General features: G+C 46.7%; 1 protein-coding gene across 2 annotated transcripts in view; it reads left to right on the top strand.

Moving 5' to 3' along the window:
* The first annotated feature begins 272 nt into the window (after positions 1-272).
* The window catches only part of RFX4 (regulatory factor X4), a 144,890-nt gene continuing 124,069 nt past the window's right edge, over positions 273-21,093 (top strand). The window contains exon 1 of one of the 2 annotated variants that reach the window (XM_045553039.1): positions 273-712. In XM_045553039.1, the coding sequence (XP_045408995.1) occupies positions 670-712 (43 nt within the window). In that variant the 5' untranslated portion in view covers positions 273-669. Of the gene's footprint in view, positions 713-18,128; positions 18,335-21,093 lie in introns of those variants that run through there. The other variant, XM_045553038.1, reaches the window with a different exon arrangement.

Below are 21,093 nucleotides of genomic sequence, written 5' to 3'. Positions count from 1 at the left end.
CCTGCACGGCGCGGGGCCCGATGGGGGGAGGGGCCCGGAGTGGGGAGGGGGCCACATCTAAGCCAATTTTGATTTCGCCTATAATGAGTGCCGGGCGAAGGCTGGAGAAGGCCTCTGGAACTTTAAATAAGAAAAACGTTGCTAATGCTATAATAGAAGGGGGAAGTCGGAGGGCTGGGATTGCGTGGCTCTGAGCCCCCCTTTTCGGAGGCGGCTTTTCTTATTCAAAACAGGCCCACAATGGGCTTCACAGTGCGCCTCGCCACGGCCCCATCTGACGAGCGGCCATTCATCAGGCCGGCTGGCCTATCAATGACATTGCTCCCATCGGGGCTCCTATAAAATGATGCTTTTTCCCATGAAACATCCGCAAACATTTTGACGGGTTTGGCTTTGCCCGGCTGGATTACTGAGTGTCCCCTCGCTTGCTCACTCTTGCTCTCTCCCCCTTCTGCCAGCTCTCTCCCTTCTGTCTCTCCTCTTTTCTTCTTTCTCTTTTCTTTCCTCTTCTTTCCCTTTTCCTTTCCTCTTTTATCCTTTTGCCCTCTCACTTTCTGCGTCTCTCTCTCCTCCCCTCCCTCACTCCCTTCCTCCCTGGGCATCTCTAGCACAGGGGATCCCCAAACATCAGGACTTTTGGGGGGCGCCTGTGCTGTCCATGGGAAGAGCATGCATTGTGGGTTATTGGAGGAACCCGACATGGATTCCACAGGTTAGTCCTACTGGTGGGGGGTGGGGGGAGACATTGGGAGGGAAGGAGAAGGGAGAAGGGGAACTTTAGAAAGAGTTGTAAAAAGTTCAGACGAGTCAGCTTGACAGTGGAATCCCAAGAAATAACGGAGAGCTTGCAGAAGTTTTCAATCCGGTGCGATGTGTGTAAGTGGATGGCTGGAAGTGTGTGTGTGTAAGCGTGTGTTTGTGTGTGCAAGTGTGTGTGCGTGCGCGCGCTAAGGAGCGCGCTTTCACTTGTCCTGGACACAAAGTTACGTAAAGATGCGCTGACTTGCGGCGAGCTCCAGGTGCCACTTGCAAAAACTTTGCGAAAGGCCTGCCCTCTCCCGGGCTCGGGTCCTCCCTCGGTTTGGGAGCCCCGAAATAGCGGTGCGCTCGGGGTCTAGTGACGAGGGCCGGGAAGCCGAGCGGAACGCCCAGAGGCGGGGGAGGGTGACGGCTTCTCACAGCGCCTGGGAGGTGGGGACCAAGGCTTCGGCTGGCGGAGACGCGCAGCTGGAGGGAGTGGCGGCGGCGAGCCTGGTGGTCCTGGGGAATCCGCCACAGCGGGAGGTGGGAGCCCAGCGCTGTCCGAGGCAGGCTGCAGCCTTTCTGCCGGGTAGGGGCACCCAACAACGCGCTCCACTCCGTGGCTGTAATCTTGCTGGAGATAGAGGGCAGGACGCAGAGCGGCTGGCGATGGGGTGTGCAAACTGTTCTGCAGTTCAGGAGCTGTTGGTGACGGGCATCAGGTTTTGGGGTCACCGCGGTCCATACAACAGAGGAAGCCAAAGAATGTCTTACAACGAAAATGCCCGCCGTCTCTGTTCTTTCTCCAGTAGTCTTCGCCACCTCCCACTCCCAGCACCTTTGAAGAGCAGCCAAACTTCTAGATCTGAGTTACGCCATGTCCCTTCCAGGTGGAAGTTCTCTCAAAATTCACCCTCTCCCCCAGGCGCAGTCTCCCAACCACGCCACTCCTATTCGGGCTCGGCGGCAGACTCGGGGTTTCTGGGGGTAATGGGGTCGGGGAGAGGCAGAAATAGGGCGGTGGGCGCAGCCTGCGCCTAGGAAGCAGCTTGACGCTAAGCTTGGGATAGTGCCCGGGAACATCCGCTTCGGGCACTGGAGCGCGGAGCAACAAGTGCTTTCCAGCCTCAGCCGTCTCCTACAGACAAGGTTCTTCCTAGAGCAAGTAAACAAAAGCCACATGAATGTCTCCCACCTCCACCCCCAGGCAGGCTGGATATGGATGTGGGGTGGGGGCTGGAGTCACCTGGCTATCGCCCCAGATGGTTTTTTCTCGGTCCCTGCAGAAATATGTAAGGCCTCTCCTGTTTCTGCTGGGGCCCTGGTGGCCCAGACACCCGGCTCCTCTGGCCAGGAAGGATATTCGGTTTTCCAGGATAGTTGTCTATTTCTGGTCCCTAGAGTCAAGGCCCTCCCCGATTGCACGGCCCTGGCTGGGTGTCAGCCCCTAGGGAGTCTTCCTCCTTCCTATACCCGATGACAAACGAAGGCAAGGAAAGGGGTCGCCTGCCGCGCGTGCCCCTGCCGGGCTGTGGCAGGCCCTGCCGGGGTCTCCTCCGTTGGCGGTAAAGCAGGCGCCCAGAGAGAAAAGAGCCTTTCCCCTATATTTTCATCTCAAGTGCTGCACCACTCCGCACCTCCTGAGTACCCATCGTTAGAGGAGAATGTTCTTAACAAAATTAAACCCACTTCTGCAGAGTTTGCGGCCAAGCATTTTTGAACGGCTCACGCTGGGACTTGGGGTCCCCAAACCCCAACCTGCCGTGGCCCAGCTGGGGTTTTTAGCCACCCTCGCCACACGACTGGAGCCCCTTGGTACTTCTAAGGAGGTCTGTGGGGCTGTGGATACACCGTTTTCTGTCCTCGATGGTGGTCGTGGGGGCTCTGGTCACCTCCACCTCTAACTGCAAACACTTCAAGCGGGTTCTGAAACCAAAATCCTTTCTCTACCCACTTCTCCCCCTTTGGTATATCTGAAATATTCCTAGGTCGCCATCCTGAACTCAAAATCAAAAGTTTTAACAAATGGCAGCATGAAGAAATGACACGACGCGCACCAGGTGACATTTCACTCGGACTTGCAAAACCTACGAAAAGGGAAGTGCGGCTCGGAGCGGTCCGGTCCAGGAGGCTTCCCTCACCTCCCTTCCAGAGAATTTAATCCAATTAGCTTTTTTTCTGAGGCTCTCTTGTTATGTAAAGGTCCTTTCTCCTTGGCTTGAGAAGACTTGCGCTCCATGGAGCAGTTCGATTCTGCCCCTTTTATATAAGATTGCGCGCGACCAGAACCAAGAATATTATTGTTATTGTTATTTCATTCCAAAAGGGCTTGAACAACCGACTCACAGCAAGTGCTGGGACGAAGTCGGAAGCGCCCGGGATCAGAGGCCGCCGAGCCGGGCCACCATCCCTTACTCTTAAAAAGAAAATCCCCGCGAAGTGTTTAGGCCTGAGAGAACAGTTTTGTAGGGGCCGAGGCTCTAGTGGCCTGCTTTGGGGCCACTTCAGGGTGACCTGAGGAAACGCGCCCCTTTGTTCCGCACACCGACCCAGTAATATATTCCTCGGGTTTTTCCAAAATACTCAACAAGTGTGGGGGCTAAGACAATGGCACCGTCGGGGGAAGCCGGGCAGCCGGCGCGCGCCTCATGGGCCCTCGGCTTGCTTGCCGCGGAGTCCGACAAAGCAAAGCCCCTCTCGGAGGCGACTCTGGCCCGGCCGCGGGGCTCTGGTAGGTGGCAGAGGCAGCAGGCGCGCGCAGGGATAGTGGGCGTACTGTCCGCCCGTGCGCCTTTGCAGTTAGCGCAGGCGCGCGTCCCACTCGGCCGGCGCAGCGCAACAGTGGGTCCTGAACACCCCGTGGCCCGACCTTCCCACGCGGGCTGCAGCCAGCAGCTCGGGGTTTGTGGCGGTGCGGGTCCAGTTGGGGCTGCCCTACCCAGGCAAGCGTTGCTCAGTTACTCAAGATACCCGGAAATTCGAGAACGAGAGGGGAAAGTGGGTAGAATTTTGGGCCACTAAGAACTTGCAGAGTGGGCCGGGGCCAGGTTGGTCGCCTACGCAACAGAAGAATCATTTCTTGTTAAACGGGATGGCGCGTTAGAGAGGGGCACTGCCAAGCTCAAACTGGAAACTTATGCCTCTACCCACTTTCCGCCCTCATCTCCAGAACCCAGAGCTGGGGTGGCCAAAGTACTCCTGCAGCCAAAGTTTAGTCCCCCAGGCCGCGTCTGTGGGAGGGCACGGTAGTCTACAGGCCTCCGACTCAGCACAAGGCCTGGCCTGGCTCCCTGGGCCCCGAGGTAAGGACGTCCAGTGACCTTGGCGGGGTGCCCACGGGGCAGAGCTTGCCCTGGAGGGAAAGGGTCTGGGCTTCCTCCATCTCTCCCCAGGAGCAGCCCTGGGGAGGGAGCCGCCTTTTTCGGCCCAGGGAACTAGTCTGCGAGCTCGAGGGAACAGGGGGTCGGAGGTCTGAGCCTTGCTCTAGAGCCCAAATCTGTCTCGCTCTTCCCGGGGCGGGGGGGTGTGTGTATGCGCGGGCGAGGGGGGCATGGGCACCCCCACCCCTGCCACCTGCTAAGCGCTGGCGTCTGAGTTTGGCAGCAGGGTCAAGTGAGAGCTGCGTGGTACCGGGGTTCCTGGGCCCCGTGGCTCCAGTCTTTGCTGGCGCGGACGCCGCACGCAGGCCAAGTTCCCCGAGCCCCGGACGCTGCACGCGACTCCGCTCGGCGGCCTGAGACAGAGCGCTTTCCCACCCGGCCTGCAGGACCCAGAGACTCAGAAAAGTTTGCAGGGCCGCTCGGCCGCTCGGGCCTGGGATTTCCATAGCCCTGCCCGCCCCTCTCCCCAGCGCGTCGCCATGGAGACTGCTGGAAGTTGGTGGTGGAAAACAGACCCGGCGCAAAGCAAAATATTATGAGTGCAATTGGGGTGACTTCAGGGGGCGGGGGACCGGAGGGCATGAGCGGGAGCCAGAGGCAGAGGCGGACAACAAAGGGCCGAGTGCGAGGAGGAAAGAGGAGTTTGCACGGGGGCCTCCCTGCCGCTGTGTGAGTGCTGGACCATCCTGCTTCCCAGAGGCGCCGAGGTCTCTAATTTCTCTCCAGCAGCTACACCTTTTCCCAGCCCGCTCTGAGCCCTTGCTCCCACCCCTCCTCTCCGCGTTCTCTTCCAGCCTCCCTCCCCGTCCCGAGGTTAGGCGCCAGCTGGGCAGTGCGCCCGCCTCCCCAAGAGCCACAGGCTCACCAACGTGAAAGCTTCTGGCTTTTCTTCCCCACGACCCGTGGGTCGCCCAGGATGAATTTCTCACCCCCGTTCTCAAACCGGATCTGAAAGGGTGGTGGGTTAGGATAAGGCGTGAAAGAGAAGAGAAGGAGGTGCCTGACCAGAAATCTTGGGGGTGGGGGAAGCGCAGAGAGGAGATCCTATCTGTTCTTCCTTTTCACAGTGGGAAACGCGCCATGATTCCCACTTAGCCACTTGTAATGTGACTTGTAATGTGAATGTCCATCTTCTAGCCTTTCCAAGATTATGTTTTCATTGCCTGTAAAATGAAGGGTCAGGGATTAATTTGGGATTCTCTGACAAGTTAGACCTTATCCCTCTATTTCTTGGGCTTTACTATAGAATCCAGGAAGCAATATGCGAGCTGGTCACCACTATCTGAACTAGGACCCACTGCATGATTAGTGAATCTCTCCTCAAACTAATGATATACTAGGATATTTTTGGGAGTCATTTAGCATTGTAAGAGTCAAGAACCTTGAATAACTACTTTTAAAAGGCCCATAATTTCCTTTCTCAATGCCACCTGCTGTGCATTCCTTAAGTCTTTGCCCAACTCCCTGCATCCCAAAAGGATTTGCTAAAAAACACTAGATTTTATGGGGTTGTATCCAATGTCAATTTAGGGAACACTGAAATGCTTCTAGATAATGAAGCCAGCATCACAGCCCCTCACATGTATTGGAGAGGAATAGACACTGGCCAATATGCTAAAATGATGCTATCAAAGGAAAACCAGACACCACCCTCATTGCTCAAGCTTTTAGAAAGAGGTGAATCTCTTTTCACACCTAGGCACCCCTCCTGATAACAATTTGGGCAAAAGAGCCTTTCCCCTTTCCCAGAGACCTGTTGCCTCATTTATAAATGAATGGGTTAGATGTAAAAAATCGCTATGATCTATCTAAAGTTCTACCACTCAATTATATGCCTGAGTCCATGTGTCCTCTGATGTATATGTGAAATCTTCTGGGTACTTTGTTTACAAAGTAGTTATACAGACATTGATCCTCAAGTGCTCCATGAGAGAGGTGTTATTGTGAAGCATAGGATTTCTCTTTCATTTGCATTGGTGTCTTTGCTAAAAAGGCTGAGAAGGTATAAAATGATGACATCACAAGCTGGGATGCCAGACAGTCAGATCTCCACTTCCACAGGCCTCTGCGAGCCCACCCCACAAGTCCTACCAGTCACTTGGGACACTCTTCAGCTGCCCTTCCAGAGGCCCTCAGGCTCTGTAGGATGGAGAAGGTGGGAGGAATCTCCAATGTTGTTTTTACCCCTTCTACTCTAGTTTAGATATTTGCAATTTTATTAATGGTTAGGGGAGAGAGAATGAACTCAAAGACATTATTTGGAAGTGTCAGGTAAAAGTAAAAAAGGAAGGCTTTAGGTTTTATTCAGTCTCACTTCCTGAGTACCTATTGGGTGGCAGACCCTAAAGATGAACAAGGTCATAGTCCCTACTGTCAAGGACTTCAGAATGTATTTGATGGGAGAATGTGTGGATACTGCTGAGGGTGGTGAGCATTACAAGGGACACAAACATAGAATCTTCTTGGAGCCTGGCTGAAAGGAGGCTCTCTCTTGTTAAGTACTCACCATGGGTCAGCCTTATAACAAGCACTTTTTCACACATTAGCCATTTAAGCCTTACCACAACTCTGCCTGGTCCCTTTTTAGGATGAAAGGGGGTCTGGAACTTGCCTGAGGTACCTGGCAGTGCTGGATTGGAAAGCAGGCTAGGAAACTCCGGTTCCTTCTCCTCACCTCGCCCACCTCATGAGGACGACCTGGGTTTGGCTGTGACTCTGTCCTTTAGTGAAATTAGAATCCCACTTGGTGGGAAGGGGAACATGTAGATGAGAGTGGAGAATCACGCAATGCTGTCTTCCTTGGGCTCTGGAGAAAACTCCTCTGAAGGAATCATGTGGTTCTGAATTTAGAGAAGATTTTAAATTACAGCAGCAATGGGAAGGCAGTGTATTGTAGCTGCTGGGTACAGATTTTGGACACAGACAAGTCTTGGCTTTCCTCATTCATTCATTCATTCATTCATGCAAGAAAACTGTGTGTCTCCTACATGCCCAGCACTCTACTAGATGCTGGGCTTCACACAAATGTTGCCCCTTTGCTCTAGAGCATGAGTTCTAGATAGACAAATAAGTAAACACAAAAGTAGATCATTTCAACAAGGAATAAGCAATCTGAAGAAGAAAACCTATCTGGAATAATAAAGCCAGAGCACGGTGGTGGGAAGGTTGCTATCTTTCACAGGGTGGCTCTGCCAAATAAAGCCTTGAGCATTTGTTCTGGAAGCTTAACATTGTGGAGCCCCAGTTTTCTTATGGGGCAGCTGATAGGCCTGTGAGTGTGAAATGTGAAGGTGGTAATAGATAACATATATTCAATACTTACTATGTCTTCACTTTCCTAAGCATTTTAATTTAAATACATTATCTATGTAATGCTCACAACAACCCCATCAAGAAGAAACTTATTCTTTACAGTTTAAATGGAGAAACCAATGGGATAAAGGCAAAAGCAGAGCTAGAAGCTGTCATGTTCAATGAGTTTCTGAGTCCTAGAAACTGAGCTGGTAGGACATACCTTGATTGCATGGGAAGCAAGATCATGCTTGTTGTGTGTGCCTAGCTTCCCTGAGGCAGAATGTAAGAAAGACACCAAGTTTTTCATTTGTATTTTAAAAACTAATGTTTATTAAATGCTTTTCATATACCAGCCAGGTGCCAAGTGCTCTAGATACATTATTAGTTGTATTTTTAAAAATAAATGTTATGGGCCAGGCACGGTGGCATGCATCTATAGTCCCAGATACTCTGGAGGCTGAGGCAAGAGGATCGATTGAGCCCAGGAGTTTGAGGCTGTAGTGCTCTATGATCGTGCCTGTGAATAGCCTCTGCACTCCAGCCTGGGCAACATAGCAAGACCCTGTCTCTAAAATATATATGTGTATGTGTTTGTTTGTGTGTGTGTGTGTGTGTGTGTGTGTGTGTGTGTGTATGTGTGTGTTGGGTACTATTATTATCCACCTCATTTTATGCAATGAGAAACGGTGGCAGAGAAAGGATATCCATGAGAGGGATAAGTGGCAGAACCAGGATTTGAGTGGAAGATTTACAACTCAATCTTCCTGGGTCCGAATCCACACTCTTAGTCATGAAGCTGTACTGACCACTTCTTCTTTTTTGTTTTTATGAGGGAAGGTGGTAGTGGACAGAATATCCAGTGAAGCATATAGCATTTTAGCAAAAGGAAAGAACTTGCTATTCTCTCCTTACATAAAGGTGCGAAGATAGTTCTTTAAACTGTGGAGACAAAATTGTAAATTGTTGTTGACAAAAATAGGTACATAAGTAAAGCATTCATATCTCTCCTGTGAAATGTACTTTCATCATCTTTGGGATTCACTTGAAGTTTAGTTAACATTTGCTTTGTCTCTGAGAATGTCAAAGCTTTATTCGTGCTCACATACAGACATACACCAGTAAGAATAATCAAAGAGGCAAAAGCCATTAAGTAATATGATAATATTATGTAGCCTTCAGGTAACTGAACAAACAATATATTGCATCTGGAAGTCATTCATGGGCATGTGTTAAAATAAGACTTCAGGTGTACATAGTGTGACAGTGAAAAGAACACAGGCTTAGCTGTCAGACAGACCAAGGTTTAAATCCTAGCTCAGTCACTTTCTAGCTGTGTGACCCAGGGCAAATTACCTCACGTCTCTGAGTCTCAGTTTCCTTCTGTGTGAAAACAGCTACTCCCCACCTTCGAGGGTTGTTATGAAAATTCAATGGGATTGTACATGTTAAGTATTTAATTTAATGCCTAGATCCTAGAAATTGCTCAGTAAATGGCAGATATTATTGTTATTATTATTAAAAATAACTATCTGACCTTCCTGTGCCCGATTCTAGGTGTCTAGCTGGGAAAGGTGGATAAGAACACTGAAAAAAATTTAGACTGTTTCAGCATATCTAGATGTGTTTTGTACTGTGTAGACACAATTTCTGTTTCAATGTCAAGGTAAATCATTCTTTTTTAAAGGTTTTAGACAGAAGGTTTAATTTCATTTTCATTTCTCTACCTTTCCCATAAAGAAAACATTTTATGTTTTCCTGTTTGCTATGATTTCATCTTTGTGTTTTCCAGCCTGTTAAAGGAAGTGGAAAATGTGTCTTTGTAAAGGCAACACCTGTTGGCTTGAATGGAAATCCTGGGAGGGAGCTCTGTGGAGCACTTAGAGACCACGACATGTGTTACACATCCCTGGTGGAGGCTCTTCCGGTCCTGGAATGTGGTGGCCCACATTCTTCACTCCCCTTTTCCTCTCCACCCCCTCACCCCTTATGCATGTACACATCACTCTCTTAAAGACTGAATCATTTTACACTTGGTTTTCAGGAAGTGGAAAACTCGGTTTGAAAGGAGCCTTTCTCTGAAACTCATTTTAGCAGGATACAGAGAGTTTGGTTCTTTTGCCTTTCTTGCAAATAGATTTTTTAATGTGAGGATAAAATATCTATTTGTTCTGTTCCTGTTTTTATAATTTGGTTTTTACCTACATGGTGGTTTTTGAGTTCTTAAAATGTTAGAGAGGAAGAGATCATAAAAAGCAGAAAAGAGTGAAATGCAACCATTTTGCTTTCAGTTGAATCTGGTCCAAATTTAGGCAACTAGGGCTGGATTGGCCCGTGCCAGTAGATTATGTGGTTTCTATGGTGTCATATGAGACCCTTAGAGCAGGAACACTTTGAAATATGTGTATAGTTTCCACTTTCATGGTTGGTTATTCCTCAGTAAAACATAAAAAACAAAATCTTCCTCTGAGCAATCAATAATTATTAGTAGGCAGGTGAACCTGGACGTGTTGGATTTGTATTGTTGTGGTTGTTTTGTTTTATTTAAAAGAATCATGGGAAAGCCATAGAAAAGGCTGCAACCCAGTGAAGGTTAGTTGGTGCTTTGTGTCCTGTGTGTTTTCCAACTACCTATTAGTGCGAAAGGTCAGTGTTTAGACCAGCATTTTTATTTAATCGGAATAGAGAATTTCCACTTCGTAAGCACTGATTCCTTGAATCCGTCATGTTGGCAAAAATGCACTATCAGTCAACATAAGTGAACTAGTCCTTGAACTAGATTTTGACTGGTTATTTGAATAATCTAAAGAATGATTAGTGATTGCTAATTACATCAGCATCTAAGTTTTGAGACACAAATGCATTTTGTGAAGAACATTTTGCCAGTGCCTTTGTTTTGAATCTTGATACTGCCATGAAGTCATCACAAGTTACATTAGACTTTTGAAGAAGGAAGTGTTTTTTTGAATGTTACAATTATAGAATTAATAATTTTTAAAAACTGAGCATGAGAGACATTTTTGAGTTCCACATTATCTTTTTCTGAGTGATTAGTCTAAATTTGGGGTGTTTATGCATATAATGTATTTGTAATTTGTGGACTGAATCTAAATGCTCATGAGTAGGTCAAGGTTCTATTGAAGTTACTAGGATTTTATGAAGTTCCAGAATTGGGCCCATGGCATAAACTCAAACCTATTTTTTGATGGAATTGATCTATTACTTTAAACATCCTGCCAAGTTGTCTTCATGGTGTTTAATTCCACTGCTGATAATAAATCTAAGATGAGGGAAGAATTAGTGCACCTGTATAAAGTTCTTTGCTCCACCAAAAAGAAAATCAATTAATTTGGTATCGTCCTTATGCGACTACTGCACAGGCTAAAATTTCTGTTTCTAGGAGTCTTATTTCTTTTACTTGCTGACTCCTTTTTCAAAAGCAAAATAGTTTCTCCACGTAGCATTCTTTGACATCATAGAAAATAAATAAGTCTGACTCAGACAGCTCTGGGAGTTTACAAGGAAGAAAGATTCCAGAGGGCTTGAGCCCCTCAGTTAAAACGCTAAAACTTTTAAGCATTGGAAAGAAGATTTCTAAAGCGTTGAGCGGTTGTTGTGAGAGGGCCTTTGGTCTCCATGAACTTTTATTTTCAACTCAGTGGGCAGAGTTTTTGAGGTTGCTTTGGTTTGGGTAGGGGACCTTTTCAGAAATGCCAGGCTTTTAGAAAAAACACAGCTTTTCTTCTAATCAAGGCTCCGTTTTAAAGTTTGAAAACTTTGGTGTGATTAGAAGAATGAATTATTTCTCTGCTTCGTTGGGGTTTCCTCTGGGTACCCAGGCTGCAGGGCATTCTCCGCTTCGGCTACCTCACAGGGCACAGCCGAGGAGGCGCTGGGGCTGCAAGAGCTGCGAGCCCAGACCTTGCCCCCCAGGCACCAGGTAGGCCTTGCTCAAGGCTGGCTGAGCTCCGAGCACCACCTGGAAAACCTGCAGAGCAGAGAAGTCCAGAGGGATTCATGCCAAGAAGGACCTAAAAAAGGATTCCCTTTTGCTCCTGTGTTCTGTTCAGTTTTTCTTAGTATTGAGAAGAATTTAAAAAAAGAAATGGGCCAGGCATGGTGGCTCATGCCTATAATCCTAGCACTTTGGGAGGCCAAGGCAGGAGGATCACTTGAGCTCAAAAGTTCAAGGCTAGCCTGAGCAACATAGTGACACCCCATCTCTAAAAAATGTAAAAAAATTAGCTGAGTGTGATGGTGTGTGCCTGTAGTTCTAGCTACTTGGGGAGCTGAGGTGGGAGGATCACTTGAGCCTAGGAGTTCAAGGCTGCAGTGAGCTATGATCAGGCCAGTGTACTCCAGCCTGGACAACAGAGTGAGACCCTGTCTCTAAAAAAAAAAAGAAAGAAAGAAAGAAAGAAATGAAAATACCAAAGCTGTAGTATTGTATATCCATCCTGCAGATACATAGACCATTTTGAGAAGGAAGGAAGGAAGGGAGGGAAGGTAGGAAGCAAGGAGGAAACTACATTGAAATCATTTTGGTAATTAATGGCAGGCTGACTTAATGAGTTCTTTTCAAAATTATTTGCTTCTTTTTTATACAAGTGAGTCCCTTTTTGAAATGGGGTAGCAGATTAATAAAACTTGTAATTTTTTCCAGGCACTGTGCTAAATACGTATACATGTTACCTCATTTGATTCTCCTATTGAAGCTATGGTATTATTATCTCCATTTTACAGATGAGGAAACTGAGATCCAGAGAGCCTAGTTAACACGTCCAGGTCAAGCCACTACTGTCAAACCAGGATTTGAACACAGATTATTCTGATTCCAAAACCAGGCAGCCTCCTTGCCTCCTAAAACCCAAAGCTAGAAGGAAGACCTTAGAGATGTACATTCGAGCTCACCTCCTCTACTATACAGAGTTCAAGAGGTCAAGTCATTCCCCAATCGTGTTGGGAGACAGCAGCTCACACTGCAGTTCTTTGGAGCACACTGTCACGTGTGTCAGTGGGCGGTGACTGGCTGCCACAGGCACAGAGATGTGACTTTGGCAGCAGGCTCTTGACTGAGGAGGACGCCCACGGGTGCTCCATCCTGCGGGGGTGCCTTCATGCAACGTGTGCCTTTCATTTCAAATCATTCTCAGAGCTTCTGAGTTCAACCTGGCACCATGGCTGGGCCAGTATCTCCCTGCCTACCAGTTATAATACTTTGGCAAATTTGCATCTTATACACATCTTCAAAGGGCTTCATATCTATTTACTTACAGACATGATTTCACTTAGAACAGGTTCTACATAAAAACCTTGCTGTTAAAATTACAGCACCTTGGGCCAGACATGGTGACTCACTCGTGTAATCCCAGAACTCAGGGAGGCCGAGGAGAGAAGATCACTTGAAGCTAGGAGTTTGAGACCAGCCTGGGCAACATAGTGAGACCTCATCTCTACAGAAAAAATAAAATGACAGCACCTTCCATTTGCATAGCATGTAATCACTGATAGAATCATTAACAGGACTCTGGAATTCAGCAGGCTTGGTGAGAATTGGTTTTGCCAGGGGCTGGATTATGAATTTGGCAAATTAAATAACTTCTCTGAACCTCAGTTTGCTTGTCAGAAACATAGGGCTATTCAAGTACCCACCTCCTAGGCATTGTGAGGATTAAATGAAATAATCCTATAAAGGGATCAGCACAGGACTCAATGAACAGAAGGTGCTTTGAGTGCCACTTGCTCCTCTTTGTGGCCCCCTAGTGGCTTCCAAGACCTACCCCCACCCCCAAAACACACACAAGGAGCACACAGGCGAAGAAAACAAAATTTTATAGAATTTGTTCTTCCACTATGTTCAATCTTTTGGCAGGGCGTGGTGGTGCACACCTGTAGTCTCAGCTACTTTATGAGGTTTACCTCATAAACCTTTGAATTGGCGAGAACATTCATTCCATTTTCACTTGGAGAAACTGAGGCTCAGTGGGATACAGTCACATGCGTTGGTTCGCTGAGTGAGTGTCCAAATTGAGGTTTCTTATGGCCCCAAAGCTAACCCTGCTTTGTTTAAACCAGGCCACCCACACACACATTAAAGGCATGTAGTTGTAAAGAAAGGTACTGTCCACCCTCATTTTATGTGTTTACTTGAAGCCTCTTCCTTTGTTTCTCAAGATTTCTACCTGTGTCTTTGTTATCTGTGCTTAGCACAGCGTATAGCATCTACCAGAATGTCTTGCACATGGTCAGTGCTTAATAACTATTTACTTAATATATTAAATCACAAAGGATACTGCATGTCTTCTCTTGCTTTCATTGAAGCCTGGCTCAAGGTCCCATGCAAACAAGTACTTGATAATTTAACTACAGATGAGCTAACACTCTTTGGAGCTCCTACTGTGTGCCACGCCTGGTCTTGGTGCGTCATTCGTTCATTTCTTTCTCTCCCTCCTTTCTGTCCTTTTCTCCACTCCTTATTGATCTGCTGTTCTGGGCCAGGCACTGTCCTAAGTGCAGGGAACAGTGAGTGAATAAGGTACAATCGGCTCCTAAGGAGCTTATATTAATATCATTTCTCCTAATCCTCATAATAATCCTCATGGGGTAGATTTTTTTTAATAGGAAGGAAATTGAAGCCCATGAAGTTAAGTAATTTGTCTAGCGTTGTAGGGTTTACTAGCCAATTGTAAGGGGAGGATTAGAATTAAGTGTCTTTCTGACTTCTGAGGCCATGTACTTTTCTCTGCACCAAGAGATCCGAGAATCAAACAGGAAAAGTGATAACAGGTAGGGCTAAGATGCCTTTGGGGTGGGCACGATATAAAAATTATATTAGCTAAGACTTATATGCTTATCACCTAAGCACTTTATGTGCCTTATTTACTTAATTCTCATACAAACTCTATGAGATGTTATTGGTACTACCCCCATTTTGTACATGAAGAAACTGAGGCTCAAGGAGGTTGAGTCACTTGTCAAAAGGTCACACAATGAGAAGTCAGCTTTGAACCTAGCATTTCAGCTTCACAATCCATGGTCTTAACTAATACAGTACAACATTGTCATTAAACAATAGAAAGGAAGGAAGGAAGGAAGGAAGGAAGGAAGGAAGGAAGGAAGGAAGGAAGGAAGGAAGGAAGGAAGGAAGAAGGGAGAGAGGGCAGAAGGGAAGGGAAAAGGGGAAAAAAGGGCTGCTATTAGAACAAGTACCTGGGAGTTATAGTGGTTCCAAGCGTCTAGAACTGGCTCCAGGCTGGGGACTATGCTAAGTGCTTTCCGTGCATTTGTTCACTTAAATCTCACACAATTAAGATGAAATAGGCAGATTATTATCCACATTACACATTAGGGGATGCTGAGGTTTAGAGAAGTCATTGAACTAGTAAGTATTAATAATAAGGCTGGAATTCAGATGATTCATTTGCAGTTAGTCACTAATCCCACCTGCTTACTTTTCTTTTTCCTAGATGACTCTCAGGAAATGATTCAAAAGAAAGAAAAAAATGATGTGCACCATGTTGTTCATTAAAATGTTGTTGAAAATAGTTCTATTGAGATGCTCAATAGACCTTTGGGCATCTTTCAAGCAATGATGAATATGAAGACTGTAGTAACAGGGAAAATCTGCATAATAATAGAATGTTAAGAGAAAAAGAAATAGGAATTGTATGTCCGCGGGGGTTACAGTTAGCTCACTTATGTGCACGTAGGAACGTGAGACTGCAGGGCAACACAGAAAAAGGAAAAGTAGTTCCCAGGTTAGAAGGGTGGGATTGTGAGCAAATGTTACTCTTTTCAACATTTTAATTTTTTATGTGTTAATATTTTTATCTATTTTTGAGGCGAGGTCTTACTGCGTTGCCCAGGCTGGAGTGTGGTGGCTACTCACAGGTGTGATCGTAGCACACGGCAGCCTTGAACTCCTAGGCTCTAGCCATCAATCCTCCTGCCTCAGCCTCCTGAGTAGCTGGGATTACAAGTGCATGCCACTGCACCCTACTCAACACTTTTAAATGTAATTTCTACAGTAGATTAAGCCAGGAAAGAAAAAAGCATTTTGCCTAAGAAAAGGATGTTTTGATGGTTTACCTGAAAAGTTGAGGCTGCACTGGATCTGTCTGGGTCCTGTAGCCAGGAGTGGCTGGCTCCTGAGGTTTCAGGGGAATGTGCATCCCCTAACCAGGCAGAAGAGGTTAAAAAATAAAACAACAAGAAAAAGCAATGAGGTCAAGAATCAAATAATATCAGATGCTATGCAGAGTGAGTAGCCTTGGCTCCAATAATTATTCTCAGATTTTATGTTTTAAAAATATTGTAATTATAGAAATGGAAACAAAGAAAAAGCCTGCTGACATTAGATAGTAGTAGGTATGCTCCCCCCAAAGTCTAAGGGAAATGGAATTTTTATAACCTGGTTAGGCACTAATGTACATTAACACTAGTGTTCCCAGGGATGTTTTCAGAGCAGAGCTTTTATATTGAATTTATCTTCAACAGGAGATGGCACCGAACACCTTAGGTTTAATTGTTTTTGGTCTCTGGAGAGGAGACTGTTGGTGAGCTCATGATCTTTGAACAAACGGCATTGCTGCCTCCTCAGAGGATTTCTCATTATTTTTTTTCTTTGACCATTACAAATAATGACCCCTTAATTAATCTCTTTGTCCACTTAAGAGTTATATGTTGAATTTTCTTAATGTGAGATAGGGCAGTAGCATTGTTGAGCACCTGTCGTGTTTGGTATTATGTCAGACACAGATTAGCACTCACGATGGGACTTTAAATCATATATAATTATGAGTATTACAGTGTAGGTTAATGGTTAGGTTCAAGTCAGATTCAAATCCTGGCTCAGCGGCTTATGGGCTACGTAATCTTGGGCAAGTCATTGCTAAAATGAGAATGTTGATGACGATGACGCTGCTTGCACTGGGACACCACAGGTTCACCTGCATCACACTGTAATTTGAGCCCAGCTGATGAGGAAGAGACCTGGAGATGCTGGTCACACGGATTGGCTGGGGAGTGAACACAGTTAACCAGGAAGAGGGCACAGTTCTTATGTTTTCTCATTCACGCCTTTCTTTCTTTTTTTCTCTCACTGCATCCATCCAGTTCAGGCCTCAAAGACTTAATTAGACTATAGTGGCTTCCTACAGAGGGGCACCGTTAAGTCCCCGTTTGCCTGTGACAATCCTAGTTTACCCATGTGATCCTGGAAAAATTATAATATTAATAATGCCATTTTTCAATCTGAAAAGTGTCCAGGTTATGATGATAAGTGTGATATGGTCTCCTACTCTGTGACCTCCTGCTTTTGTTCTCTCCCCACAAAGATGTGTTTAGCAGTGCCAGATGGAGTCGCCCACAGAACTGTTTGGCTTATGTCCTACTCTACTCAAAAACCTTCAGAGATTCCCAACCACCTACTGAATAAAATCCAGACTCCTTAACCCAGCACTGAGTACAGATGCAAGGCTTGAGTGTGTGCATGCCCCATAGCATCTTATAGAGGGTTAGTCAAACAGGATAGTCTCAGTAAACATGTGTTAAATTGTCATCTGAACGAATAGGTGCAATTGTTCTCAGACTGCTTGTCAATTTCCTTCTTTTAAAAAAATTTTTAGGATGGGGTCTCGCTGTGTTGCCCAGTCTGGCCTCAAACTCCTGAGCACAAGTGATTCTTCCACCTCAGCCTCCTGAGTAGCTGGGACTGCAGCTGTGCACCATTGCACCTGGCTTTTGCTTGTCAGCTTCCTGAATGTATCTCTCTTCTGCCTGCTTCAGGAACTTTGCACATGAACACTTTTTCTCCCTCTTTACCTGATTCACACCCTCTCATTCTTTAGCATCACTTTAATGCTACTTTCACCAAGAAGCTTTCTAAAGCTCCCAGATTAGATCCAGCCTCCCTTTTTATTCTCTCCCATGGTGCTCTTGGTAATTATAATTCTATTTGTGTGATTATTCATGGCTGACTTCCACACTAAACTAACTTTCCATGAAGATGGAGACTGTGTCTGTCTTGTTGAGGCTGTACCCCTACTGTGTAGCCAGCCCCTGGCACATGGTACCCCATAAATAGTTGACAAATGAAGAATGGGATGAATGAATAAAAGTAGGCTACCCTTTCTGAGCCAGTGCATTTCGTGCTGCCCATTTAAAGCCTTCCAGTAGCTTCTTAGTGCACTTGGAATAAATGTGACTTTCTTAGGGTGGTCAGCAAGTCTCTACACCCTCTGGGCCCTTCCCAACTTTCTGACCCCATTTCCTGCTGGTCTTCCCCTTTCTGTTCCCCACGCTGCTCTCTGGCTCCTCCTTCACCCACCCAAGCCCACTCCTGCCTCAGGCCTTCGTACTCCAACGTCACCTCCTCAGAGAGGCCTTCAGTGTCCCCACTGTCTGAAACGGCACCCCTATCCCTCTTTATCCCATCCCGTGGTTTTATTTTCTTCCTAGCACTCATTGCTTTCTGAAGGTATCTTGCTGATTTGTCTTTGTCTCCACTGCAGAATATAAGCTCCCTGAGAGCAGGGACCTTGTCTGCCAGGTTTATCACTACCTCCTCAGAGCCTGGCAAACAGTAGGCGCTAAGTTAATATCTGGTGACTGAGGGAAGGAATCAAAGCAGAGGCAGGATGGGGCTGCCCCTTTGGAGGCAGCATAGGGCCCCTTCCTGGAACCCAGCGGCCCCTGGGGCAGGGCCTGTGGCATCACCATGGCAACCCACTGACCTGCATCTCCCTGGAGAGGCCACAGCTGCCAGCTTTCTGAGCCCACTTTCCACACACTCCTGTGTGTCTCCACTGTCAGGGAGCCTGGGGGACAGAGAAAAAGGGCCTGAGAGAGAATGATCAAGAGGAAAGCACACCCCGCGGCTGGGGGTTATAGGAACAGGCCTCGGAGGCGACGCAGTTCCACTGGTAATGACCAGGGCCCCGGAGAGCAGAGACTGGGACACACTGGCACCCCAAGAGGGTCCTGGGGCCAGCCCTCTGTTGGTGGCTGGGAGTGTGGCGTGTCAACTCTTTTTATGTAGCATTTCTAAAGCTGCGAGTTCCTAAAATAGGCAGCACAGTGCCCTGGAAGACTGTTGATACAGAGGATGAATAACACCTTCTATTAAAATCCGGTGACACTTTCTAAGTCAGGCGGCGTTTCCTTCAGGTGTTGCATAAGGCAAGACCTCCCTGTTCTCATCCAGTTCTTCAGAAACAAAACTCCCCCACTGCTTAACAACCACGGCTGGTTCCCAGCTGCCTGTAGGCTTCCTGGCCTGGTGGGCGAGGCCATTGCAATGTGCTCCTGGGACTCTCCCACCTGTCTCCCACCTCTCCTGGGGTTACGGGACAGTGAACTCTTCACCTTTCCCAGAACCCAGCAGGCCGTTCACAGCTTCAGCCTTTGTCTGTGATGGCAACCCCCTTGTCTGAAATACTCCACTTCCCTCCTTGGTCTAAGCAGGTGCCGAATCCTTTAAGGACCAGCAGAAATGCCACCTCCTCTGTGAAGCAGCCGGGCGTGCTGGAAGCTCCCTCTCTGTGCCCCCACAGCGCCTTATTATAATACCAAACGCAGTCCTGGTTACCTGCTTGCTCAGGAGGCAGTGTGCCTCGGTGAGAGCACACCAGCTTTGAAGTCAGACACTTGACCTGGCTCGGCCACCAACTAGCTGGGTGACTTTACCTAGCTTCTCTGAGCCTCAGTTTCCTCCTTGCAAATTGGAGTGAATAATGTCTCTGCTTCAGTTGCTGTGAGGAGCAGAGATGAGGGATGTGAAGCAGAGTGACCAGCCTGGGAGGGCACTCAACAAAGGCCAGGCATCACCATTACGCATCTGTCCCCATCACTCGGCTGTGAGTTCCTGGTGGATGGAGACCCTGCCTTCCTCATTTTTCTATGGCCCAGCCCACAAAGCCAAGCACACCAAGTGCTTTACCTGTATTATGTCTGTTAATCTTTGGAGAAATCTGGTAGGTTGGGATTTAGGAAGATTTGGGAACAATCCCAATGCTACACAACTAGTAAGTGACTGGCTGGGATTTGAAATCAAGTTGTTCTAACTGCAAACCCCACATTCTTCCAAGCTGGCCTCTGCCTTGTGCCGTTTCCTGTTCTATCACTCCACATCAGCTCCCAAGGCTGCCTTGCCATTTCTCAAACAAGTCAAGCATAATCCCACCTAGGGTCCCTTGTCCTGTGGTCCCGTCTCTCTGAGTCTTGGAAGGCCTTGTTCCTTCACTATGCTCAGTCTCTGCTCACAGGCTGTTTCTTCCCATGGGCCTTTCTGCTGGAGGATCCATCATTCTCTGTTCCTTTATCCTACTTTACTTTCTTCATGACAATCATCGCTACCAGCTATGTGCCCAACACTGTTCTAGGTTCTTGGGGACAAGGTATTGAACAAGACAGACAAGGTTGTAAGAACTTACATTTTAAGGATGGGGAAAATAAATGATAAAAAATGAATAACTAAACAAGATATTTTTAGGTCTTGAGACATTGGTCCACCAGAGATACCCTGCAGTAATACATTGACATCCTGTTGAATAGCTTTTGTCCATCTCTTCTGTTTGAACTTTACATTAAAGGCACTTGATAATTATATGCAGAAGGGATGAATGGATGTATGGATGATCTAAGAGGTCCCTGTCAGTGTGCTCTGTAAGCTCCAAGGATTACCTGGCTTTTGATACCATCTTAATCAGCTCCTGCTGCCAGATCAATATGTGTTTGTGGATCACCACTCTGAACCTTGAGCTGCCTCGGATGTGCCATATTCCCAACGTAGCTATTTTCTAGTTGTTCTTTGCTGCTGCAAAGGGAATCAGCCTCCTAGAAAACCTGATAACCCGACAAATCTGCTCAACCTCATTATATAAACCTGAATAAATTACTTCAAATTGGGGTTTCCAAATCTTCAATTCAAAGTGAAGAGGCATGAAGATCTGCCTCTAAGGAAAGTGGGTTAAACTCCTTGTAAAGTGAAAATCCACAGGCATTTTCTGTATCCTCCTTCCTGCCCGTAATCCCAGATGAGCAGGTGAAGGGATGCTTCACAGCCTGGGAGCCTACACTCACAGCCGTCGGTAAATCCTGGTGAGCATTTAGCATAAGCTTCGTCCTTACTAAAAGGTCAGATGATTTTTATGGATCAAAAATGAGGTGATTGGGAATAGGAAGTTATCCAAGTGTGCTTTGAGCTCTCCTTGACCTATGTCCTGTGCAGTCCCCAGAAATTGATCACAGTCTGCCTTGCTTTAGAACCTTTTCTTCAAGCCTAAGTTTCCATATCTATAGAGATATTACAACATACCATATAATATTGTTCTGAAGTTCAATTTAGACAACATATGTGAAAATGCCTTGCACAGTACCTGACACACAGTAGGAACTTAATGTTATTTATTTCTAGGAAAAAAGTAATGCAGTCAACAGCACACATTTATTGTTCAACATCTATGGGGCCAGTCACAGGGCCAGCCATTGGGTACAAGACGGTGAACAAAAATAACAGGGTCCCGCACTCGTGAGCTCAGGGAGTAGCACCTGCCTTGCTTTCTAGATGGTAACTAGAGGGCAGAAGCCAGTCGTGTTCATATTATATCACTCACAGCTTTTCTTTAGCATAGCTTCTTGCCTCTAGAAGGCACAAAATAAATGTGTGTTGAATTTTGCTTTA

The sequence above is a fragment of the Lemur catta genome, chromosome 6 (assembly GCF_020740605.2).
Source record: "Lemur catta isolate mLemCat1 chromosome 6, mLemCat1.pri, whole genome shotgun sequence".
Taxonomy (NCBI): Eukaryota; Metazoa; Chordata; class Mammalia; order Primates; family Lemuridae; genus Lemur; species Lemur catta.
The sequence above is the reverse complement of the archived record's forward strand: the minus strand, read 5'-3'. Positions and strand labels throughout refer to the sequence as shown.